This window comes from Schistocerca americana, chromosome 2 (genome assembly GCF_021461395.2).
Source record: "Schistocerca americana isolate TAMUIC-IGC-003095 chromosome 2, iqSchAmer2.1, whole genome shotgun sequence".
NCBI classification, from domain to species: domain Eukaryota; kingdom Metazoa; phylum Arthropoda; class Insecta; order Orthoptera; family Acrididae; genus Schistocerca; species Schistocerca americana.
Genome location: NC_060120.1, coordinates 842,292,569 through 842,320,450, shown reverse-complemented (window position 1 = coordinate 842,320,450; position 27,882 = coordinate 842,292,569). Strand labels below are relative to the sequence as shown.

The 27,882-nt window shown below is 38.6% G+C and overlaps 1 protein-coding gene across 1 annotated transcript in view; it reads left to right on the top strand.

Annotated features, from left to right (window-relative positions):
• The window catches only part of LOC124595603 (2-oxoglutarate and iron-dependent oxygenase JMJD4), a 141,612-nt gene that overhangs the window by 54,607 nt on the left and 59,123 nt on the right, over positions 1-27,882 (top strand). Inside the window, exons 2-3 of the mRNA XM_047134408.1 lie at positions 6,759-6,907; positions 6,999-7,147. Coding sequence (XP_046990364.1) covers positions 6,759-6,907; positions 6,999-7,147 — 298 coding nt within the window. The remainder of the gene's footprint in view (positions 1-6,758; positions 6,908-6,998; positions 7,148-27,882) is intronic.

Here is a 27,882-nt window from a genome sequence, read left to right as displayed (position 1 = left end):
TTACAGTCTTTGCCCTCTACAGCTCCCTCTAGTATCAGGGAAGTCATTCTCTCATGTCTTAACAGGTGTCCTATCATCCTGACCCTTCTATATATCAGTGTTTTCCACATATTCGTTTCCTCTCCAATTCTGCGCAGAACCTTATCAGAAATGAATGTTGGAAGGAGTGACTCAGCATAGCGAAAAGTCACAAAAACCTTCAGTGAAATTAACAAGTGTGGAAACATTAAGAGGGCAATTGGGGATTCCATTGTCAAATGCTGATTTTTTTTAATTTTTTTGTTTTGTTTTTTGTCTTCTGACTGGTTTGATGCGGCCCACCACGAATTCCTCTCCTTGAGCTAACCTCTTCATCTCAGAGTAGCACTTGAAACCTACGTCCTCAATTATTTGCTGGATGTATTCCAATCTCTGTCTTCTTCTATAGATTTTCCCTCTACAGCTCCCTCTAGTACCATGGAAGTCATTCCCTCATGTCTTAACAGACATCCCATCATCCTGTCTCTTCTCCTTATCAGTGTCTTCCACATATTGCTTTCATATCCGATTCTGTGTAGAACCTCCTCATTCCTTACCTTATCAGTCCACCTAATTTTCAACATTCATCTGTAGCGCCATATCTCAAATGCTTCGATTCTCTTCTGTTCCTGTTTTCCCACAGTCCATGTTTCACTACCATACAATGTTGTACTCCATACATACATTCTCAGAAATTTCTTCCTCAAATTAAGGCCTATGTTTGATACTAGTAGACTTCTCTTGGCCAGGAATGCTCTTTTTGCCATTGCTCGCTGCTTTTGATGTCCTCCTTGCTCCATCCAACATTAGTTATTTTACTGCCTAGATAGCAGAATTCCTTAATTTCATCTACTTCATGACCATCAATGCTACTTCTCATTACTTTCGTATTTCTTCGATTTACTCTCAGTCTATATTCTGTGCTCATTAGAGTGTTCATTCTGGTCGGCAGATCATGTAATTCTTCTTTACTTTCATTCAGAATAGCAGTATTATCAACGAACGTATCATTAATATCCTTTCACCTTGAATTTTAATTCTACTTGGCCCTTTCTGTCGTTTCCATCATTGCTTCTTCAAAATGTACATTGAAGGATAGGGGCAAAAGACTACATCCTGTCTCACACCCTTTTTAATCTGAGCACTTCGTTTTTGGTGTTCCACTCTTACTGTTCCTTCTTAGCTCTAGTAGATATTGTATATTACCTGTCTCTCGCCATAGCTTACATTTATTTTAACTCAGAATTTCAAACATCTTGCACCATTTGACATAGTCGAATCCTTTTTCCAGATTGATAAATCCTATGAACATGTCTTGATTCTTCTTTAGAGTCGCTTCCATTATCAACCACAATGTCAGAATAGCCTATCTGGTCCTTTACCTTTCCTAAAGCCAAACTGATCATCATCTAACCCATCTTCAATTTTCTTTTCCACTCTTCTGTATATTATTCTTGTCATCAACTTGGGTGCATGAGCTGTTAAGCTGACTGTGTGATAATTCTCACACTTGTCAGCTCTTGCAGTCTTCCAAATTGTGTGGATGATATTTTCCAAAAGTCAGATAGTATACTGCCAGACTCCTACATTCCACATGCCAGCATGAATAGTCATTTTGTTGCCATTTCCTCCAATGTCTTTAGAAATGCTGATGGAATGTTATCTATCCATTCTGCCTTACTTGACATTAAGTCTTCCAAAGCTCTTTTAAATTTTGATTCTAATACTTGGTCCCTATCTCTTCTAAATCAACTTGTGTTTCTTCTTCTATTACATCAGACAAATCTTCCTCCTCATAGAGGCCTTCAGTGTATTTTTCCCACCTATCTGCTCTCTCCTCCGCATTTAACAGTGGAAATCCTGTTGCAGTCTTAATGTTACCACCCTTGCTTTTAATGTCACAGAAGGTTGTTTTGACTTTCCTGTATGCTGAGTCTGTCCTTCCTACATTAATTTATTTTCCAGATTCTTCACATTTTTCATGCAGCCATTTTGTCTTAGCTTCCCTTCACTTCCTATTTATTTCATTCCTCAGTGAACTGTATTCCTGAGTTTCCCGGAACATTTTTGTACTTCCTCCTTTTAGTGATTAACTGAAGTATTTGTTCTTTTACCCATGGTGTCTTCGCAGTCTTCTATGTATCTATGTTTTTCTTTCCAACTTCTGTGATTGCTCTTTTTACAGATGTCCATTTCTCTTCAACTCTGCTGTCTACTGAGCTATTCCTTAATGCCTTATCTACAGCCTTAGAGAACTTCAAGCACATCTCATCATTCCTTAGTACTTCCGTATCCTACTTTTTTGCATATTGATTCTTCCTGACTAATGTCTTAAACTTCAGCCTACTTTTCATCACTACTATATTGTGATCTGAGTCTGTATCTGCACCTGGGTATGCCTTACAATCCAGTATCTGATTTGAGAATCTCTGTCTGACCATGATGTAATCTAACTGAAATCTTCCCATATTACCCAGCCTTTTCAGAAGGGTACTCCTCCTCTTGTGATTCTTGAACAGAGTATTCACTATTATTAGCTGGAATTTATTACAGAACTCAATTAGTCTTTCTCCTCTCTCATTGCTTGTCCCAAGCCAATATTCTCCTGTAACCTTTTCCTCTGCTCCTTCACCTACAACTGCATTCCATTCCCCCATGACTATTAGATATTCATCTCCCTTCACGTACTGTATTACCCTTCCAATATCCTCAATATACCTGTCTATCTCTTCATCTTCAGCTTGCAACATCGACATGTATACCTGAACTATTGTTGCCAGTGTTGGTTTGCTGTCGATTCGGATTAGAACAACCTTATCACAGAACTGTTCACAGTAGCACACTCTCTGCCCTACCTTCCTATTCATAACAAATCATACTCCTGTTATACCATTTGCTGCTGCTGTTGATATTACCCTCTATACTCATCTGACCAGAAATCCTTGTCTTCTTTCCACTTCACTTCACTGACCCCTACTATATCTAGATTGAGCCTCAACATTTCCCTTTTCAGATTTTCTAGTTTCCCTACCACATTCAAACTTCTGACGTTCCATGCGCCAACTCATAGAACGTTATTCTTTCGTTGATTATTCAATCTTTTTCTCACTGTCATCTCCCCATTGGCAGTCCCCTCCCGGAGATCCAAATGGGGGACTAATCATGACACTTTTCCAATTACAGACCGCATGTCCTGTCGATGCACATTACTTGTCTTTAATGCAGTGGTTTCCATTGCCTTCTGCATCCCCGTGCCATTGATCATTGCTGATTCTTCTGCTTTTAGAGGCGAGGTTCCACCCCTAGGACAAGAGAGGGCCCTGAACCTCTGTCTGCTCCTCCGCTCTCTTTGACAAGGCCGTTGGTAGAATTACTTCTTATGCCGGAAGTCTTCGGCCACCAATGCTGATTATTAACCAAAATTTCAGTGGCGGGTTTTGAAACCGGGACAGGGGACATTTTGATTACTAAACAAAGATGCTACTGCTAGACTATGGGTCTATTAGAGGGATGTGAACCGTGACTTAAGTGGCTGGGAGCAAGGGTTGAGTAGGGATGGATGAGGATATTGTGTAGGTTTTGTGAGCAGCAGAATACCATGGTGGAAGGACTGGGAAGGATAGTGAGTAGGACATTCCTCATGTAAAAGAACAAATACTTCAGTTAGTCACTGAAAGGAGGAAGTACAAAAATTTTCAGGGTACAAAGAGAGATAGTCTAAATCCTGGTGGAACATGTATGTGATTCAGTTGCCCAAGTCCTGGATGGTACTGAGTCACTAGGGGAACGCTCCTCTGTTGCTGGACGATGGGACTTTGGGAGGTGGTGGATGACTGGAGGTATAGGCATGAGAGGTCTGTTTCTGTATACTGTTGGGAGGGTAACTAGAGCCTATGAAGGCCTCAGTGAGACCCTTGATATATTTCGAAAGGGAATGCTCTTCACTACAGATGCAATGACCATGGGTGGCTAGGCTGCATGGAAATAATGTCTTGGCATGGAATGGGTTGCAGCTGTCAAAGGGGAGGTATTGCTGGTGGTTAGTAGGTTTGGTATGGACAGAGGTACTGATGTAGCCGTCTTTGAGATGGAGGTCAACATTGAGGAAGGTGGCCTGTTGGTTTGAGTAAGACCAGGTGAAGTGAATGGGAGAGAAGGTGTTGAGGCTCTGGAGGAATGTGGATAAGTGTCATCACCCTTGATCCAGACAAAAAATTTCTTCAGTGAATCTGAACCAGGTGAGGGGTTAGGGATTCTGGTTGATTAGGAAAAAGGTCCTGTAGATGGCCCAAGAATACGTTGGCATAGGATGATGCAGTGCAGGTGCCCATTGCTGTTCTCTGGATTTGTTTGTAGGTTATGCCTTCAATGGAGCATTCCCCTCATGACTTGGTACCACCCAAGACTGGAGCAACTGAATCACATGTTCCGCCAGGGCTTCAACTACTCCTCCTCATGCCCTGAAATGAGGGATGTCCTACTGACTATTCCTCCTACCCCTCCCACAATGGTATACTGCCACTCACAGACCTATACAATATCCTTGTCCAATTTTACTCAACCCCTACTCTCAACCTCTTACATCATAGCTCATATTTCCGTAATAGACCTAGATGCAAGATCTGTTCCATACATCCTCCCAGCGCCACCTACTCCAGTCCGGTCACAAGTATCAACTATCCTGTTAAAGGCAGGGTTACGTGTGAAAACAGTCATGTGATCTACAAACTAATCTGCAACCACTGTGAAGCATTCTACATGAGCATGACAAACAACAAGCTGTCTGTCCACATGAATGACCACCGACAAACTGTGGCTGAGAAACAGCTGGAGAACGCAGTTTCTGAGCTTGCTGCCCAACACCGCGTTCTTCATTTCAGTGACTGCTTCACAGCCTGTGCCATGTTTATCCTTCATACATCACCAGCTTTTCTGAATTGCATAGGTAGATCTCTCCCTGCAATACATCATATGTTCCTGTAACCTTCCTGCCCTCAACCTTCGTTAGTCACTACCCTTCACCTCCTACCCCCTTCTGAGTTCCCACTCCAGCACTACACAGCCTTCTGTTTCACTAACACACACACTATCTTTCTACTGGTATCCTCCCCCCCCCCTTTCCTCCCTGGTCTCTGTCTAGGCACTTCAGCGTCCCCCACACCTCCCATGCTATCCCTCCCCCTCCTCACCCCAGGTTCCTCCTTACACCCACAATCCAGATTGCTTCTTCCACTGTGCACTGCAGCTCGCAATCTGACCTCAGCAGCCAGAGACCGTGGTCATGTGTGTGTGTGTGTGTGTGTGTGTGTGTGTGTGTATGTGTGTGTGTGTGTGTGTGTGTGTGTGTGTGTGCGTGTGTGGTGTTACCTAATCGAGAAGAAGACCTTTTGGTTGAAAACTTTCTTGTTTAGCAGTCTTTTTGTTGTGCCTCTCTGTGATTCAGCATCTCCAGTCTCTGGTGACTATCATTGTATCCTTTCCGTAATATTGTCATTGTTCCATCCTGGATTTTCCATTGTTTCAAACTATCAGTTTATGCCACTCAAAATATGACACAAATTATTTACAGAAGAGTGGAAAACTGGTACAAACTGACTTTGGTGAAGACCACTTTGGGCTCCAATTTATCTTGAAACGTAAACTGAAGAGAGCCAAACCTATATTTTTAGCCTTTGGAGACCTGGAGGAAACCTTTGATAGTGTTGACAAGGACATAAACTCTTTGAAATTCTGAAGATAGCGGCGATCAAATACAGGGGACAAATTGTTATCTACAACTAGTACAGAAACTAGACATCAGTTGTAAGAGTTCAAGGGCATGAAGAGAAGGCAGTGGCCGAGAAGGGAATGAGATGGAGTTGTCGCCCGCAGACCATGTCATTCAATCTGTGCATTGAGCAATCAGTAAAGGAAACTAATGAAGACTTTGAAAAGGAAATTACACCTACATCTTCATACATATATATACATAAATACATACATTTCTCTTTGAAATGCATAACAGAGGGTATTTAGCATGGTACTACATATTATTGTTTCTTCCCATTTCAGTTGTGTATAGAACCTGGGAAGAATAACTGTCTAAATGCCTTTGTGTGTGCTGTAATTACTTTACTAACCAATTCCTATGAAACTGATGTGTAAGGAACTGAAGAATAAATTAAAATTAAGAGAGAAGAAATAAAAATGTTTAGGTTCACATTTGCCATTTTAAATTCATTACAGATGGCATTGGCCTTGGAAGATCAGTTGAGTGGAATGTATAGTGTCTTGAAAAGAAGTTATAAGATGAATGTCAACAAAAGTAAAACAAGGGTAATGAAATCTAGTCAAAAAGAATCATCTGATGCTGAGGAAGGTCATGAAAAGGAGGCAGTGGTCGAGAAGGGAAGAGATGGGGTTGCCACCTGCATACCATGTTATTCAGTCTGTGTATTGAGCAATCAGTAAAGGATTAGGAAATGTACACTGGGAAACAAGACACTAAAAATAGTAGATGACTTTTGCTAATTGGACAGCAAAATAACTGAAGGTGACTGAAATAGAGAGAATATTATATGCTTACTGACAGCCAGAAAAACATGTCTGGAAAAAAGGAATTTGTTGACAAAGAATATAAATTGAAGTGTTGCAAAGTGTCTCTTTTTTTATCTAAAATGTAAATGAGCTTAAAATTTTCAATTATAAATAATACAGTTTATCTTTTATGATGAAAATTTCTACTTATTCTTCTCTTCCAGGGCAAACTGAAGTACCTGTAGCTGATTGTGGTAGAAGACACTATAATGTCCAGGAAAAAAGCACATTTAAGCTTTGTGATTACCTTGATTATTGGTCAGATTATATAAGAAATGACTACCCAGAGACAATGCCGTGCTTTTACTTAAAGGTGTGCCTTTCAAGTTGTACTGTGACTTTATAAGATTGAGCTCATTCACTATTTATAAAATAATTAATTTGTAAATGTGTTTGATTTTTAGGACTGGCATTTCACAAGAGACTTTCCCCTACATTTGATCTACCGCACTCCTCAGTATTTTGCCAGTGATTGGCTTAATGAATACTATTATGACCATAAAAATAAAAATGATGATTATAGATTTGTGTATATGGGTCCTAAAGGTTCATGGTAAGACTAAAAGCCACACACAGAACAATTTTAATATAGTTTAGTCAGTGAAAGTGGTTCCTTTATGTAAATCACATTTCATTCTTAACAGCAATGTGATGAAGAACAAATTTCTACTTATCACATAGTGGAGAGATTGAGAGGCAGACAGGTGCATTTAAATACACATAAAAGTAGATTAAGCTATTCGACAAAGTCCTTCCCAGATGTAGAAAAACTACTCCCATGCATACATGTGCAATGGACACACACGTGTCCACTTTCATCTCCAGGTGCAAAGGCATCATTACTGAGGTGACAGTGCCCATGTGTATGTGAGTTGTGCGGGTGTGAATATGTGTGTGGCTTTTCTACACCTGAAGAAAGACTATGTCTGATAGCTTAGTCTGCTTTTGATTATATCTGTCTATAGCTCATTGCCTCCTCTATGTGGTGAGCAGCAATCTATCCTATTTCATATTGTCATTATACCATCCTGGACTTTTCATTGATGACTCAGCTTTGTTATACATAGCCAGCCATGATATGTCCAATTTGTTGAGTTTTTGGCAGCCAATGCTTTGAAATGATCATTTTATGTTAATTAAACTTCTACTTTATTGAATACTACAATGAACATAAAAGGAATATAGAATCTCTCTTACGTTCAGTTACAACATCCTGAATACTTCAGTTACAATGTCCTGAATACTTCAAAAAGCACTGTGAAAATGAATAATTGCAGTTTTTGAAATGTTCCACGTGTTCGGCTGTCTGACACAAAAATCCACACCATGAAGAAATTAATGACTATTAATCGTACTGCATGTGTAATATGTGTTTCTTTATTGCCACAAATATAAAACCTGCATGGTCTGCAACACACCATGGTAAAAGAACATGTAGAACAGCGGAACCATAATAAGTAATTTAAAAGGCAGAGAGGTGGTGTGCACATAGCCCCAACAGTGCCCTCTTTTGCATGACTAGACAGATCATCATTATGCAATGCTCAGTCAGTTCAGAGCCATCGTAAGAAGTGCAAAAGTGTAATAAGTTGCCACCATGCCTCACCGTCTTCACAGTGTGGAATATCAACATGTGAGTGCATTCAAACTGGTCAGAAAGATCGGGATCCAGGTGGTGGGTCTGTCATTCTCTGACATTGCAGCTCGTACAGAGCACGCTGCTTCAACAGTGAGGCATATGTGGAACCAATGTAGAGGGGACGGCTGTACACAGCACCAATGGTGTACTGGGCTAGACTACGTGGTCACAGTGTGATATGATCACCACCTTGTTTGCTTAGCCTTAACGAACAGAGTAGCTTCATCCATACTGTTGGCATGATGTTGGAGTACTGCAACGAGTGTGGACATTTCTGAATTGACGGTTTGACATCATCTCAGGCAGGCTGGACTGGTGGTACACAAGCCATTGCATCGATTTCCATTGACCAGAACCACCAATGCTGCAGACTGCAATGGACATGTGAATGCTGACACTGGAATGCTGAGTTGCAAAGTTCTGCTTGAACTTGTCCTACAGTGGTGGCTCCGTATATGTTTGACACCACTGTGGTGAACACAGTCAGGCAGACTGTTCTGTTGTGCGGCATAGAGGACAAACACCAAGTATGATGGTTAGTATACAAAAAATTACAAAACCAAACTGGTACTTTTTCATCATTCAGGGGAATATATGTTGTATTTATGAAGTCATAGCCCCATTAATTGTATAACTGTTATGTTTGAACCTTCAGTTTATGGTATTATCCAGAAAAACATAGGATGTCAAATACAAACATCAGTCATGCCCCTTCGTCCTCTTTCTCCTCCTCCTCAACTATCCAACAGGCTGTTTGTCATTACAAGAGACTGTCAACCAAAATACTTATAAAATGTATCTCCATGTAGCACCCGAAAGAATCTCATCTATTAATGTACTAATGTTACATCATAAATCTCCAACTAGGTTTCTTTTAACTGTTGAAGCTCTGAATACATTTGCTGCAGATGTATGAATCCTTACCTTCTTGTAGCACTAACCAGTGTTTTCACCAGATTTCTTTAACTAGTTGTCATATGGCTTTTAAAACCCTGTGACCTGAACTTGTGAAATTCCTACAGAAAATCTACTGTCACGTAATGCAAGCAAAATTGGTAGCAGACAGTGAGGGCTGTGAGAAAGATATTCTGTAACATGACAGGCATGTTGCATGAATGAGAACTGAGTTTGTCAGATAGTAGGTGTGATTTGACCAGGCCCTTTGCTTGGTAGAATATGCACTTAGTCCGTAAATTTTAGTGATCTGGGAGTGTACAGTAAGACCACAATTGGATCGAAGGTCGCAGGGTCCATTGACTGCAGGTATCTAGTGAGACAGCCAATTAATCGCAGGTTGTGCTCCAAAAGTGAACAACTTAGAGACAGAAGTGGCGACACTTTCTGCATGACCTACCTGTCATTTTGCAGGACAATGTCAGGTGCATATGATGTAAATTTTGACTGATTTCTTGGATTGATTGGGATGGGAAGTACAGTCCACCCACCACACTCCCCAGACTTAAGCCCTTGTGACTTTAACTTCATTCCTAAACTGAAGGAAGCACTTCATGGCATTCGCTTTGGAACTGTTAAAGCAGTTCATTGGGCAATAGACCGCTCCACTCAAAGTATCATCACAACTGGTGCTGCTAAGGGTATCCTATAACTTCCTCATCACTGGTGGTGGGTTATACACAATGCTGGTGACTACTTTGAAGGACACTAAAACTTTGAAACATGTATATGTTTTACATAAGTTTTAAATAAATGGTTGCCACTATTAAAGTTACACCCATATTAATTACAGATCTTGTTTGACAAGGATGGGACAGGTAGTCGGCTACGCCTTTATAGTCAGAACTTTTGGTATTTTCCTGAAGTAATTTAGGAAAACTACAGAGGTCCTAAATCAGTATGGTTGGATGAACATTAGAGACTCTACCCTCCCAAATACAAGGCCAGTCTGTTTGAACCTCATTTGGTTTATAGAGAACCATTGAGTCCCCCAAGTAACCCCCCTGTGCTGCAATCTTCCCATCACAGAGCAATAACAAGAGGAAAGACTGAGCGAAACCTCACCATTAAGATGGCTTCCATACTTCAGTGGAACTTGTGGACACCTCAGGAGGAACTAAATCTACTGGCTAAGAATAGACAATGTGTATCTGCCTTCAAGAGACATATTTTAAATTCTCTGACACCCCTGAGCTACATGGCTATATTCTTCACAAAAAGAACAACTTAAGTGGAGAGAGATCTAAAGGAGGAGTGGCTGTGTTTGTAAACAATGCCTACCATTACTTGCTTCTCTACTTGACAACTAGCCTCAACCAATCACTGTAACAGTGCATGTGCATTGTAGGTTGATAGTTGGTTGACTCTAGGCCTGCTCCCACATGAGGTGCTAGATGAGGTGGCTCTCCATGACCTCTTTACTCAGTCTCCCCACCTTTTCATTCCCTGCTATGATTTAAATACACACTATGTGCTTTGGGGCCATGTAACCACCTCCCTGCGGGGTACTGTAATTGAGAACTTTCTTGTGTGCACATTTATTGAACATGGTGTGCATGAGGTGGAACACACACTTCACAGTTGTTCCCTGCTATCAGTCTCGCAGCATGCTCCCCACCCCTCACACACATCACTCAATGGGAAGTGGCCAATGACTTGCATTCAAGTGATCACTTCCTGATTTGGATTCACCTTTGCAGAGTGGTACTTGAAAAAAAGCCGCTTGACTGGGTCCTCAGTGGGACAGATTAGATGCTTTACAGCCAACTTGCTGTGTTTGAACACCACGTCAGTGTCCAGGCAAGGGTGAATCACATGTACATCTATACTCTGCAAGCCACCGGAGGCAGGTACTTTGTGTACCACTATCACTTCCCCCTTTTCCTGTTCCAGTCAAATATGGCTTGCAGGAAGAACAATTGCTGGTAAACCTCAAAGCAATGTATTGGTTGACTCTTCTAGCAATATACGCTCTTGAAATTTTAACACTAGACCCTACCATGGTGCAGAACAACTCTCTTGGAGTATGTGCCAGCGGAGCTGATTGAGCATCCCTGTGATGCTTTTGTGCTTACTAAATGAACCTGTAACAAAATGTACTGTTCTTCTTCAGATGTTTTCCATTTCCTCTATCAGCCCTATCTGGTGCAGATCACAGACTGACAAGCAGTATTCAAGTACTGATTGAGTAAGTGTTTTACAAATACTAACAAAGAGATAGAGGAGCTGGCCAGTACATGCCTCAACTCAGTACAGCCGATAGATACACAAAACAGAACAGAAAATTTACATTCCTAGCTTTCGGAACTTTGTTCCTTCATCAGGGAGGAGAGAGGGGAAAAAGGGAAGAAGGGAAAGTGGGTTCAGTTACTCACAACCCAGGTTATGAAACAACAGAGAAAGGTAAACAGGGAGGGTAGTAAGGATGGAGGCATGGTCGTCAGAGGGAAGCCAAAGATATTCTACTGTAAGTACTGTGGCAGCTTCAAACCAAAGAGGATGCATACAGAAGTAAAGAGGTGTATAATATAAAGATAAACACAACTATGTAAGTGTTTTGTAATCTACTTCCTTTGTTGATGGACAAAATCTCCTGAGGATTCGACCAATGAATCTCAGTCTGGCATCTGCCCTACCCGTAACTAATTTTGTATGTGGTCATTCCACTTCATATTGCTCTGTAGATATTGCTATTTATTTTATGGAACTAACTGCTTCCAGTGATTGTTTTGTAATTGTGTAATCATACAATAAAGTGTATTTCAACCTATGTATTTGCAGTATGTTCCATTTGTGTATGTTGAGGGCCAGTTGCCACTCCCTACACCAAATGTCGATCCTCTAGGTCTTCCTACATTTTGCACCAAGTTCTTAGCATTGTGACATCCCTGTATACAATAGCATCACCTATGGGGAGCTTCATGGAACATCCAACATTATCTACTAAATCATGTATGTGTCTATATATATATATATATTATAAAAACTAATGGTCCTATAACATTCCCTTCCACATGCCCAGAGTTGCATTTACATCTGAAGATTTCTTTCCATTCAGAATGATATGCCGTGTTCTCTTTGCTAGACACTCTTCAATCCAATCACACAATTTGCCTGAAATTCAGTACGCTCGTATTTTCTTCATTAAACGGCAGTATGGAACTGTATCGAATGCCTTCCGGAAGTCAAGGAACACGGCATGTACCTGGGCACCTCTATCTACTGCTTTCTAGGTCTATTGGATAAACAGAGCAAGCTGGTCACACAATCATTGTTTTTGGAAACCACATTGATGCCTACACAGGAGATTTTAGGTCTCTACTAATGTCATAATATGCAGTCATAAAACATGTTCCAAAATTCTGCAACATACTGATATCAGAGATATAGGCCTGTGCTTTTTTTGTGTATGTTCGACAACTCTTCTTAAAAACAGGAATAACTTGCACTTTTTCCCAATCATTTGGAATGCTTCGCTCCTGTAGAGACCTATGGTACACTACTGCTAGATGAGGGGCAAGTTCTTTTACATACTCTGTGTAGAATTGAACTGGAATCCCACCACAGCAAGTGGACTTTCCTCTGTTGAGTGATTTGAGTTGCTTTTCTATCCTTTGGTCACTTATTTCAATATCTGTCACTTTGTTGATCATGTGATGATTTAAGGATGAACTACGGTGTGATCTTCCTCTGTGGAAGCATCCAAAGCATCCATTCCACTCTCTTTAGCCCATGTGTTCGATGTTGGCCAACTGTAGAGAACCTCACAGACTTTCAGGTAGCAAGGGAAAAAATGTCGCCAAATTATTGTAGAGAGCAAGATGAGATCAGAACAACATAGCCTGGCCACCATAAACCATTTGATTAAGAAAACAGCCATGTGGAAGACCACCAGCAGTATTTCTGGGAGATGAGGGAGGTGCCTGTGGCTGCTATAATAGGGAGTGGAAGACTCCAGATCAACACATGAGACATTATGAAGACTATGGCAGCTTAATGTGCCATGCTTACCACCACTGCCAGTCAGGATTCAGCATTTTGACACCGTAGAGTGGCTGCTGAGTGGGGCAGTTGAGACTTCAGTTCCACCACTGATGAAGAATGCAACTGCCCTTTCTCCACATGGGAGCTGGATTCTGCATTATCTGCAGCTTATGACTTGTCACCTGATCATGGTAGGATCCATTATAGTATGTTACGGCACCTCACATGGTGGAGCAAACAAATCCCATGTGCCTTTTTTAACCTCATTCGAGTGTCACAACACTTCCCTGACTAAGGAAATTATAATTCTGCTTTTAGTTCCCAGAAAGGACCACAGATATGTGAATAGTTATTGTAGTTGGGTGGTTTGCTGGCTGGTTGGTTGATTGATTTAGAGGAGAGGTCCAAACAGTGAGATCGTAGGTCCCATCAGATTAGGGAAGAATGGGGAAGGAAGTCGGCCATGCCCTTTCACAGGAACCACCCCAGCATTTATCTGAAGGGGTTTAGGGAAATCATGGAAGACCTAAATCTGGATGGCCGGATATGGGTTGTTGCTATCACTAGCTGCATGGGAAAGATAATGGAGTGAATGGACAGCTGCCATTTTGTTTGGATAATAGAATGCAGGCAGCTTCTTAGTTGCTTTCAGTTTAGGTTCTTGAGGTATCGCTTTACCTTTCATATCATGGCCCTCTTGGAAACGGCTATGCAACAGGCTTTCCTAGCTTTTAAATTCTCAACCAAGAAACCTGTGAGAGTTCTGTTTAACTGTTCATGTTCTGTTTCAAACTTTCCACAGCTGAGGATGAGGGATGCTGACATGATTTCCAACAATCTTTATAAATAATTTCAAACCTTTACAAAACTTTTTCTTGCTGGCATCCCTCACAAAATTATCAAAGGAAAAAAGTTTATTGCATACTACATTTTTGCTGTTCGTCCAATATAGCTTCAGAATCCAGCATGACTTATAATTTATTACTTCTTTACTTCTAACTCTGTTCTTAACACATTTTGCGGACAGTATCCACATATACCACTGGATGGACACGCAAAATTATATCATTATACGACACACAGTTCAGGAGATATGACATCATAAACACTGAGATGCATGAAAAACTAGGTTTTGCTTAAAACAGAGTGCAAATTACCCAGACTATACTCATCCAGTCTTTCACAATGAGAGCACTAAGCGACTTCCAACAATTTTTAAACATAATTTCAAACTTTTACTCTTGTATATATTTAACATCAAATATTTAACACGTTAACTCATTTGTAAAGTAATCGATGTCTGAAGCTGTTTTACACTTGGGAGTTCAATTCCTTAAAGAACTGAGGGTTTCCTAGTTGTTCAGTATTGTATTGACTGTATTGTAAGATGCTTTTTAAACATAAGTGTTAATGATTAACACATTTGTCAACATACTTACATATAAATTCAGGCAGTCCTTCACAGTATAAAAACACTTTCCAAACAAAGAGTATCACTTGAAGTCTTGTGTTTTGTTTTTGTCTGTGATTACTTGTGGAAGTTTCTTGCATATTTTTTTATTTAGTACAATCTTATGGTCAGTAATATCAAAAGCCTTATAAAAATCTAAAATGATGTCTGTGACATACTGAGCTTTGTCAAGAGCATCAAGTACCACTTTTGTGAATCGTTGAAGGTACTGGCAAAATGCTATCAGTCTACAAAGGAGCCTGCTAAAAAATCACTTATGCTTCCGAAGTCAAAATACTGCTCAAGTGTGTGGACCATGTTCCAAATACAACTAACAGGGGATACTGAACATATACCAAGAATGTAAACATGAATGGTAACATGTTTGTGTGCCTCACCAGAAGAGTACTACAGAAATGTCGAAAAACCTGAACTGGTAGGATCATTAACAGAAATTATCATGCAAAAGCCTACTTATCAAATTTCTAAAAAGTGAAAGCTCTTGAGATATTCTTCAGCTCCTTCTGTATCACTTCCGTAGGGACTGCAAAGATAGTATTAGACTAATTACATCATCCACAGAGGCATTTAAGCAGTCATTCTATCCACACGCCATAAGTGATTGAAATGGGAAGAAACACTGACATGCACTACTATGCTAAGTACCATCTGCCATGTATGTTACAGTGGTTTGCAGAGTATATATATAGAGGTGGATGTCACATTATTACTCAACAACTCCTGTCCTCCATAATAATCATCATTTTACAGCATTCACATTATCAAGCAGAATTTTATGGAACAACTTCACAGTAATACTTTTTTTTGTTCAGTAACATCAGTTTTAAGCCTTTTTTCACAACAATGTCATGTGCTTTTTAAGAGATATGAAAATAACATACAACTTCAGTGAAATATGTAATTTATTTGAGAAGTTGCCTGTGATTTGCACAATACTTTGTAGTGGTATGTACTGCTCCAGAGGATTGATCCATATCCCTACATCTTCTTATTGGTGAATGATACAACTAAAATAAAAATAAAATAAGGTATGAAATGTATTGAGTCGGATTATTATTTTAATTTGCATGTGGTGAACCATGTTAGGGAGTGACATGCATCTTCAGTATCAGATAGCAATCACAACAACTTCAGAAGAGGAAATAACTGCTTGGATGTAAAAATATAAGTTCCATCAGTCACTGGCCTGCCTTGAAGGTGCCTCGAGTTCCTGAGGTGGACATTCAACAGGAATCTCATGTTATTTGGGTGAAGTTTAAAATGTGATATAGCTTTTCTTATTCGAGTGCAAGATTCAGCAAAGAAAAAATTTGATTAGTCTTAGGAGATACCACAGTCAAGAATAAAAGGTTAAGAAGAGCTAATTAGTATTACACATCAGTACACTTCATTTGTAGTGCCCAAGTGCAGGGTGTATGACAGCTTAAAATAAACAGGAGACTGATGTACACCACTAAGAGTGATAAAAGCAAGAAATATTAAACCAGAATTGAAAATGAAGGTTATTGAAAGAATCAAACAATGGAAAATCCAAGATGCAATGTATTGATGGTTATTGTTGGTCGTATTGTATTGTTTTATTGTTGGTTATTGAAAGAAAGTATTTAAGAAGAGAAACCAATTTACAAGAAGAACTATTGTGAAACTGTGATGTTGCCTGTGGCAATAAAATAATTAATTGGTTGAAGAAAGTAAGTGCAAATGTTAATCTATGCATCGAAAAGCAGTTTACCAAGAAATTTGTTGCTGATGACATTCAATGAAAAGTCACAGCATTGAATCCATCCAAGAAGATTGTTTTAAGATAACAAAATGGAAGACCAACTGCTGCTTTGTCAGATGGTGACCAGTTGCACTGAGCAGCCTGCAACTATGCAGCGATTTGCAGTGCAAGAGACAAATGTGCAACCACTTCACTGCATTACTGATAGTTATGGCAGCACTTACAATGCGACTTGTCGCACAGCAAATGAGTGATTTCCTAAACAATTATGGGCAACTTTTGTGAACGGGGTAAGTGGTGTGTGCGAAATATTGTTTGGATTGTATGCTGATACTAACCAGAAATATGAAAAAGCATTTAAATGATTTTTTGAAAAACAATTCAAGTCAGATGCAGAGATGAGATCTGAAAATTAAATGTCAGATGTAATTAATGAGAAGATAAGGCAAACCAGGGTTGATGAAGGAGCACAGATAGAACAAACTAATGTTAATATAAGTGTCTCACGTGTTGAGTTTTAAAAAGGCTTCATTGAGATAAATGTTGAAATTAGACCAATAAACAATAAGTTAGAAGAACATATTGTTGAGTCACATCAGGAAAAGCTCGAGATAAATCGAAAAATATGAGAATTTAAATCCACTGCATTAGATTTAAAAGTTAAATTGCAGTTTAAGGTAATTAAACAAAGTTATTTAGTGAAGAATGAAGTAAACACACAGTTTAATGGAGTAACGATGGATATAAAACAAATTAAAGAGTCTAATACAATAGAGGGAAACATTCCACGTGGGAACAATATATCTAAAAACACAGATGATGTGACTTACTGAACGAAAGTGCTGGCAGGTCGATAGACACACAAACAAACACAAACATACACATGAAATTCAGGCTTTTGCAACAAACTGTTGCCTCATCAGGAAAGAGGGAAGGAGAGGGAAAGACGAAAGGATGTGGGTTTTAAGGGAGAGGGTAAGGAGTCATTCCAATCCCGGGAGCGGAAAGACTTACCTTAGGGGGAAAGAAGGGGTATACACTCGCACACACACACACATATCCATCCGCACATATACAGACACAAGCAGACATTTGTAAAGGCAAAGGCCCAAACTCTTTGCCTTTACAAATGTCTGCTTGTGTCTGTATATGTGCAGATGGATATGTGTGTGTGTGCGCGCGAGTGTATACCCCTTAGGTAAGTCTTTCCGCTCCCGGGATTGGAATGACTCCTTACCCTCTCCCTTAAAACCCACATCCTTTCGTCTTTCCCTCTCCTTCCCTCTTTCCTGATGAGGCAACTGTTTGTTGCGAAAGCTTGAATTTCATGTATATGTTTGCGTTTGTTTGTGTGTCTATCGACCTGCCAGCACTTTCGTTCGGTAAGTCACATCATCTGTGTTTTTAGATAAATTAAAGAGTCTACTAAACAAGAATTTGCAGAAATAGGTAAACAAATTTCAGATACTAGTGTAAAGCTAAACATTGTAGAATGATGCAAAGACACAAATAATAGCTGTCTCAGGTTCACTTTCACAAAATTGGAGGAACGTGTAAGTGATATGACTGTACAAAACATTCAAGGAAAAACAGAGTCATGCATTTCTACACCTCATTTGTCAGTTGATCTTGAGAAAAGAGAAGCAAAAATCTTAACTGGAAAGAAAATATATTTAAATTTTATGGTATGTAAGGAATCTGTTTGAGAGAGCCTTTTAAATTTTTACAAAACTGCAGCTTGACTGGTGGTAAAAAATGTAAATACTTTTATAAACGTTTTAAATTAATTCAAATTACTTTGGGTGTCGTGTATTAATTGATGTTGGTTGTTTGATTTTGGTGGAAACTATGTAATTATGACTTTTAACAGTGGCAGTAAGCGAATGAGCTACTAATGAAAGGAGAGTTAGTTTTGTTCCTGTTTAAAAAAACTACGTGGTTTCGCTTTAACTATGGAATTGAAAGAGAGAGTGTGAACAAAATGTAAAAGTAGCATTATGGTTGAAATTGGAGCTATAGTGGAAAAGGTACTGTAGGATGTATTAGTAAAGAGAACCAAAAAACCACCCAACAGATTTAGTGCTCCCTCAGGGAGTTCACATTCTTTGTCAGTTTTTAGCTGATGCCAAGAAAGTCCTGAGCTGAACATTTTATTTCTTCATATTTCTTATTCCATAAAGTGATCCTACCCTCTTACAAATGTATATATCTGTCTGTAATTTCTTTTGCTATCAGTACCTGTTTTTAAAAAAAGTAAATTAATGAAAATAAGTTAGTTGTTGTACAGACTTGGTTATACAGTCATGTTCTATACTTTTCTGTCAAAGCAAGATTGCTATATATGTTTTATTTCATGCTTGCACTGATTACTAACAGTTATGGTTACACATTCACCACAGAAACTGACTCTGTCAAAGACATGTTGCGACTTTTCCTTAATTTTTTTCTCCTTGATGGTACAGTTAAGTTAATTGTGACAAGAGTATGCTTTTTCAGTTTGCACTGCTGTTGGTTTTAGTTTTTGCTTTCAAATGTTAGCAACATCACATTGAGAAGAGGAAGAATCAGTAAGATAGTCAACCACCAAAAACAGTTATTATTTTCACATATCATTAAAATAATAATTATAATGTGTTCATATGCTACTAAAATAATATTTATAGCATGGTAACATAATTTTAAAATGAGTAACTTAATAACAAGGTTTGCTGACTACAATGGGATAGATGAGTTCTTAAAGGACTGACATAAGATCAAATGACAAAAATGTGGTTTAATTTCCTTTATGCAAGGTAAGAGTAATAAGATTGTCATGGGGGGAAAAGTGGATGAATAGGAGGAGAGGGTGTGGGTTTGGAACAGAGTGGTGAACCCAAACAATTATAAATAGTTGTAGTGAGGTATGAGATAGAGAAGTGTACCAAGGAAGTGTTTCCTACATCATTGGCAAGGTGCGGGATAGTTTGGAAGATTCTGTATCTAGGGACACAATCTCTAATGAGAAATGGATAAAAGTTGATGTGAAATGAGATGTACATGTGCCTGAGGAAATGTTGTATGAGGTAATTTAAATAGCAATGGAATGTGTGATTCTTGAGGAGTTCAACATTGTGCAAAATAAAATCAGCTTGAATTGTAAGTTGAGTTGAATTAAAGAAGTTAAGCATAGGAAAATATTATGAATGTGAAGAGTGTCTGAATTAAAGAAGTTAAGCTTAGGAAAATATTATGAATGTGAAGAGTGTCTGAAATTATATGGCAGAAATATTACAGAATCAAGTAGGACAAAGGAATGAGAGTTAAGTTTAAGATTATAAGACCCCAGAATGTAATTTCACTAAGTTAAGTGTTAAACCGAATATAAAACCCATTATGAAGTGTAAGGGTAATCGGAGTCTGTTTCTGCACTTATGAGAGATTAATGTTTTGAAGATGCTTCCTTGTGACTTCAGCATGAGGGCCTCTAACTCTCACTATAGTTGTTGTTGTTGTCGTGGTCTTCAGTCCTGAGACTGGTTTGATGCAGCTCTCCATGCTACTGTATCCTGTGCAAGCTTCTTCATCTCCCAATACGTACTGCAGCCTACATCCTTCTGAATCTGTTTAGTGTATTCATCTCTTGGTCTCCCTCTACGATTTTTACCCTCCACGCTGCCCTCCAATACTAAATTGGTGATCCCTTGATGCCTCAGAACATGTCCTACCAAACGATCCCTTCTTCTTGTCAAGTTGTGCCACAAACTCCTCTTCTCCCCAATTCAATTCAATACTTCTTCATTAGTTACGTGATCTACCCATACCCATCTAATCTTCAGCATTCTTCTGTAGCACCACATTTCAAAGGCTTCTATTCTCTTCCTTTCCAAACTATTTATCACCCATGTTTCACTTCCATACATGGCTACAAATACTTTCAGAAACGACTTCCTGACATTTAAATCTATACTCGATGTTAACAAATTTCTCTTCTTCAGAAACGCTTTCCTTGCCATTGCCAGTCTACATTTTATATCCTCTCGACTTCGACCAACATCAGTTACTTTGCTCCCCAAATAGCAGAACTCCTTTACTACTTTAAGTGTTTCATTTCCTAATCTAATTCCCTCAGCATCGCCCGACTTAATTCGACTACATTCCATTATCCTCGTTTTGCTTTTGTTGATGTCCACTATAGTTAGTTGTCATTAATTTTCTAAGATTTGTCATGAAAACCAATACACTGTGCTTATGTAAAGCCACATTACTTCAACTATAACAGTGTTGTTATTCATTTTGTAGTATTTGCCAGGATGAAATAAATAATATGTGCAAATGGGAAGTACATTATCTGCCTGGGTCATTCCATGTCAGTTCAACCAGGGGCTCCAGCTCATAGTCTCAGATTTGACTGAAGTTCAGTACACTAATTCTATCATGTGTGGAACACTTGTGTACAAAGTATTAGTTTCTCCTGCCAATTAGTTCCAGAATTATGACTTGTGAAAGAAGGTGGCATGACCCGGAAATTGCAACCCGCATCTGGCAATCTATCTTCAGACCCAACTTCAGATCTTAATAACTTTGGAACTATTCCGCACAGTCCAGTGAATTTTTTACAACCCAGTAACATCCACTTAGAGAACATACTCTATGAATCAAAACACCAACAACATATTTCTGAGGGAAAATAAAAAATTCCAAAATGGGATTAAAGAAATGTAATGCATTAAATGGTATTGCCCTCTATGCCAAATATAATTCACTCAAAAAGGGTATAAATTTTTTTGTGGTAAGCTTAACATGGCCTAAACACACACAGAACTCATCATGCCCATATCAGTCACAAAAACTGAGTTACATGCGCACGAAAATATAAATAAGTTGACAGATGTATTTGGCGATGTGGCCATTGTTCCACAACACAATTTTGTAAAAACATATCGTAAACTGTTCTGCCTCTTCTTATCCTCTCCCACAACTGTTTAATCACTAAGCAACAACATATAGGCAGATTAACACAACCTATTATTAATGTTTACTGCACTTTAACTGCTAAAAACCAGTCGATTGTGCTTCGAACAGTTCTCCCACACTTTAGCTATTGTACTCTGTACATGGAGTGGCAAATTGTACTGTCTTGCTGACACTGTGGTAGGAACTGGAACTGTCTTAAGAATATGTTCAAAAGGAATCCAACACCTGTCTGTCAAACGTGGCCAATTAAATGATCTTGCTGGTCCTGCTGGTGCCATGAAGTTCACAAATACATCACCTTCTGCTCCACAGCATTCTGCAACACATCCTAAGTACCATTTGTCATCATAAACAGCAATAACATAGCAACCTGGTTGTATGTTGCTGCTTTTGCTTCTGAATCCTGAGTCAGACACACCGTGAAGACACATGCTGTGCATGAACCTATAGTTATAACTGGACAGTCTGCTCATCTGCACATTGTCAGAGTCCGCTGGAGAGAAGTGATGATGGCTCCTTGTGCCTGCAACAGTTGTAACGTGTTCTAGTCTGCTCCTTAGCAACTCTTCGACTGATTTCACCTCATCTTTTGAAACATAGAATGATTGTATGCCAGAGATAGTTTTCTGTACCCAGGTAAATAATTGAAGAGGTGTTAGAATGTGACCTCCTGTAGGGTGTTGCTGACTAGCTCGTGATGCCATGCGCTTAATGGTAGCACCAATACCATCACATACATTTTCACCATGACTTGTTGCGAAAAAATTCCATTCTGCGTGAATCTGAAAATCATGGTAATGTATGCATAAATTTTTGAGATTTTAACAGTTTTTGTACTGACTAGCTGCCCCATCACTGAAGTTTTCCGCAAAATGTATGTGAGGCAGCTTGTTTTTCACATATGCCATGACAGTGCGAATGTGGGCATGAACTGCAATGGCATCATGAATTAAACAGTCACTAAAAACGCGCAGGTTCATGACAGACGCATCACCTGTTTCACCCCTATAGTAAATCGCAAATGGCTGGAGAGTTGCTTGACTGTTGTCCCAATGATATCCTTGGATGGCATCTTGAACTATAAATGCATAATTTTCAGAAAAGTCTAGTATTAGGATAATTTCATCTTGTTTCAAATTATCCTTAGAAAACTGGAGATAAGCTGATTGTGCTGTTGCTGTGAAGCTGTGTGTGTGGTCAGTCTGTCCGTTTTTTGACAACACATTTCAACAAAATCTTCCACTGTACTTTGCTTTGTTTCAAGACTTGTGCAATCCATGTGTGTCCATTGTTTATAAGAAACAAGTCCATTGTCATCCATAAGGAGTTCACCATAAAGTTTGTTATTCATCTTTTCTGCAAGATTTGCCTTACCAGGACACTTTTCACACTTGTGTATCATGCACTGGTAGGAACTGATGTCGCACACTAGCAGCTTCATTGCACCTATGTAATTCAGACCAGAATCCTTTATAGCAGCAAACATCAGCTTAGCATTTTGATGGGTCTCACATACACAAACATTGTGTGTGCCCCTTGCACTTACAGGCACAACCCATTTTGGCCGAAGATTGAAAAAAGATGATAAACCTACTTTGGTATTGTGATACTTTTCCTTGCATTCTACATGTAGTTCTGGTATGTTGCATAGCAACAGTCTTTTTTGCATCTGTACACGTACCTTTCCCATTTTCACCGTTACATAGTCTTCTTTTCCAGGTGTTATTCGGCTGTAGTCATTATTTTCATAAAACTCCGACACTAGCACCTTTATTTCTGAAAAGAATTGCTTAACCTGAGCCTGCTGAAGTTGTGGAAGCACTCCTTGGGTTGCTTTTATTTTCCTAGCTTGCTTTACCATGTATGTAGAAACACTGAATTCCTTTGCAGTGTAGTCAATAGACCAACTGGAAGGTGCAAGGGTAAGAATAGCTATTTTTTTCTGGCGTGTCGATATGGCACATTTTTCTTTCAAATCATGCACAATTTTGCCCAAATCGGAGCATTTCTGTTCCTTTGGAGCAGATAGTTCTTCCTCTTCCACCATTAGTGTGTCAGCTATTTTGTGTTTTAATTCCATTTGAGCTTCTTGTAGTTTTCTTCTACCATAGCTGGGCCTGTCTCTTTTTCCAACTTTGTGTGTCTTCATGGGAGACAATCCAAGAGCAGTCACTGAAGTATTTAATTGCTCATCTGCTGTGGTTGTAGGTGGCTGATACTTTTTCTTCACTGTCATGTAAATTATCAGAATATTCTTCATTTTTTAGCAGTGTAACACACCTGGAACATAACTTTTGTCCTGGTTTCATTTTAAGTCCCATGCACTGATTCACTTTCAATACTGATTTTATATCAATTTCTCTGAGGCTACACTTCAGTCTTCTTATGAATCCGAAATGGATCAAAACAACTTCTTTGTAGGAAAGAATACTTATCCAGAAACACTTTCATATGATGATAACAAACACTAAAGTTTCCTGGAACTGTACTTCTTGTGCCCACAGGGTGTATCCCGGATCTCCATAGCAACAAATCTTGGTCCGATTCATCCAGATCATACAGTACAAAGTGAATGCCACATTTTGTTCCATATGTTGTTTTATGACATTCAGATGCTTGTGCTCTACCAATACTGGAACTTGTTTGAACAAAAGCACCACTAGTACACTCTTCTGCTTCCATACTGACTTTCCACAACAGTACTGACCAGTCTGAACTACAATCTTAAAAACATGAGTAACCTGTAATTGTTGCTTGTTTCCTTTGTTGTTCCTGCCTAACAATAACTCATTCTGTCCCTGAAAACTACCATTGTTTAACTTGCTGTTGCCTAATGGTTCCCAACAATTGCTGCAGCTTTATCTGAAACAAGCTGTCTGTATCATCACTATTACTTGCTAAATCGTGTTAAAAGAAATGTAACCAAATACATCTCTGTCAACTTTTATTGTACACAAATGCCTTGCAATAACAATTTGAAATTTTGCCACATATTATATTATGGTCTACTTATGCAGTGTTTGAAATTTGGCTTGGATATCACTTGTTCCTTTTGTGCTACCATACTTAGAAAATCCATGTTTTTCAGGTAATTTTTCAAATATTTGTATTTTCGTGTGCATGTAACTCTGTTTGTGTGACTGATATGGGCATGATGAGTTCTGTGTGTGTTTAGGCCACATTAAGCTTACCACAAAAAAATTTATACCCTTGTTGAGTGAATTATATTTGGCATAGATGGCAATACCTTTTAATGCATTACATTTCTTTAATCGCATTTTGGAATTTTTTTATTTTCCCTCAGAAGTATGTTGTTGGTGTTTTGATTCATAGAGTGTGTTCTCTAAGTGTTACTGGGTTGTAAAAAATTCACTGGACTGTGCGGAATAGTTTCAAAGTTATTAAGACCTGAAGTTGGGTCTGAAGATAGATTGCCAGATGTGGGTTGCAATTTCCGGGTCTCGCCACCTTCTTTCACAAGCCATAATTCTGGAACTAATTGGCAGGGGAACTTAAAATTTTGTACATGACTATTCCACACTTTGTAGCATTGGTGTGCTAAATTTCAGCCAAATCTGAGACTATCAGCTAGAACATTCTCTCAGATTGGTTGAATTGACATGGAATGACCCCCTTGTAAGTTGCTATTAATTTTCTAATATATCAGCAGTTATAGAGATGCAAATGGATTATTACAAAAAACATACTTAGCAGATTGGGTATGTTATGGATAACTATAGATGGGGACATGTATCAAAAGAGTTTATTACTAATAGACAAAGGCTATTTAATGAAAAAAATGGAAAAAACTACTTAGGACATAGAGCAAGTAGATGTATTTACATCATTCTCCAAAGTTAAAGTGGGGGGTGGGGGGTGGGAGGGAGGGGAGTTGTACATGGTGATATGCACTATTCCAGAGGAGTGGTGTGTATTCCTCTGTCTTCTTTTTGACAAGTGATACTCACAACAAAAATGTTATAAAATAAGGTATCAGATATGAAAGTACAGGTATGTGACAAGTCATGTCGAGGGATGACGTGCACCATCAGCATAAGACAGCGATCACAGAAACTTTGTGTGAGTAAGTAACAGCTCAGGCATGACAATAGAAGTTCCACAGATTGCCAACCTGCTTTGAAGCTGTACCGACTTCCTAAGATTAAATATGTGAACAAAGGACATTATGTTAGGAGAAACAAGTGAAATCTGTGGCTGATCATGAGCATTAATGGAAGGTCTCTTTGATGTATATTTAAGATGTCAGCATACAAGTTAGTAATTCAACTTGGACAACGTGTGTTATTTGGTTGAAGATTAAAACGTGGTGTGGCTTTTCTGATTTATGTGCAAGATTTGGTGAAGAAGAAATCTGATTAGTTTTAGAAGATATCACGGTCAAGAATTAAAAAAATAAAGGAACTTATTAGGTTGTTGTTGTCATGATTCTTATGTAACATAAAAAAATTTGAAGTACACAATTTGTTAAAAAGAAAAATACTACATGAATACAGTTCTAAATTGATCAGAAATGTGATAATCATAGGTGAGAGCCAATAGTAACCACAGAATTCCCAATAATAAGATGTCATGCAGAATCTTGGGATGCTAGGATTTAAAGGACAGCTAAAACTGGGGTCTTATTCTAATCTTCTTCTTTTCCCTACAAAATTTGCAGAATTATTTTTGCATTTTGTTGTTTGTGTTCTTTGGCAAGTATGCTGGCAAATGAAAAAAAAAATGACTTTGGGCACTGTGTGGTGTTCAGGTAGCAGTTTTGAAACATTTGAAAATCATGTATGTTCATTCTGTAGGCCTCACTGCACCTGTTATAAAGAAATATGTGATTTATTGAGCATTATGTGGAATAAATTTACAGTTTCCACTTTTTTGCTCTTGAGTTGACCCCTTGGCTTCCATGCAAAATGTGTTTAGTGTACGGGTTTGTTTCATTAGTGGTGAACTGAAAAACAATTGTAAACATGCAAAAGGAGTCCCTTGTAACAAGGCTGCTTTTTGTTGTTCTGCACCTGCAAATTGGAGTGTTTGTAAGTCAGCAGGTTGAACTATATGCCACTTCCTCATTACAGTTGCTGACATATGTGGGCTGTTGATTTTCTCGTACGTAAACTGCATGTTGAGTGCATTTTTCAGCAGCTTGTGAAACTTCACTCACACTGCATCTGCTATTACTGTTTGCAAACATTGGAAGGCATCTAAGAAGTCAGATTGCTTCTTGGAAGAATCACACTATGTCAATAATACAGCATTATCAGACATCTTCATAAAAAGACAAAAAAAAGGGGATCAGTTCCAATAATGTGACTGTAAAAGGAGTTTATTGTATGATCTATCTCCTGAAAGGAACAAGAGTGCAAAAAAGACAAGTGTGTTGCTAATGAGTGTAATGTCTGTCACTCATAAGTTGAGTAAAGCATAATGAGACTTCTAATAGAACTATGAAGAATTCTATTAGAATAACGATATGCAGAAGCCAAACATTTGTCAAAAGAAAATTCAGTCAAGAAAACTAATAAATTATGAGGCAAAGTAGCTGACCATTACTTATCCTTGCTGTGAAATGTTTGTGTCATGTGATATTAAAAAAATAAAATAAAATAAAATAAAGTAAAGATGGACCCAGACAAAAGTGCAGAACAACGAAAGGCAAAGACAAATTTCAGCACCTAGCAAACATTTAAGGAAGAGCCCAAAAGTGGACTCCACAATTAAGTACTAGATATGGGACACCAAACAAACTGCTATTATGCACCATATGTGCAACTCACAGTGAATGTGTGAAAATCACTGCTGTTTCCTGCTGCTATAGCAAATTGTTATTTTTGGTTCATTATTGCTAATATTACAATTCCAATAAATATATTTTCTGAGCAGGTGGTATTATAATCAGCCATTTTGTTTATAAAGCATACGTGTAAATGAAAAAAATCACTATAGAGCTGACAAATAAATAAGATGACCTTTATAGAGCTGGTCATGACACATTCACACATGGAAAAGGTAGTACAAATTACATTTTTGGGGGTATCAAACAAAATTTGTGACTGTATTGAGGATATCTTGACAGAGTAAGTTTCCTTGGATACAGATTCAGCAACAAATGTAGAAATAAATTTAGGATGCCCAAGGGAAATGTGTAGAAATCCTTGCTGTTCATATAATATATTATTGATTTTACAGACTCGAGAGTTTTTGCAGATGATGCAGTTATCTACTAAGCTGCACAAATATCCAATCAGATGTCAATAAAATTTCAAATTGGTGCATAGACCGTCATCTTGCTTTAAATGTTCAGAAATGTAAAGTTGTGCACTTCAGAAGACTAAGAAAATTAGTATCCTCTGACCATAATATCAGCGAGTCTTATTTGGAGTCAAGTCATATAAATACCTGGTTGTAACAATTTTTGGAGACATTAAATGGAAAGAACACACAGACTCAGTCAAAGGTAAACCCGTTAACAGACTTAGGTTCATTGGTGGGGTACTAGGAAACTGCAGTCAGTCTACAAATAAGATTGGTGACAAAACATTCATGCAACAC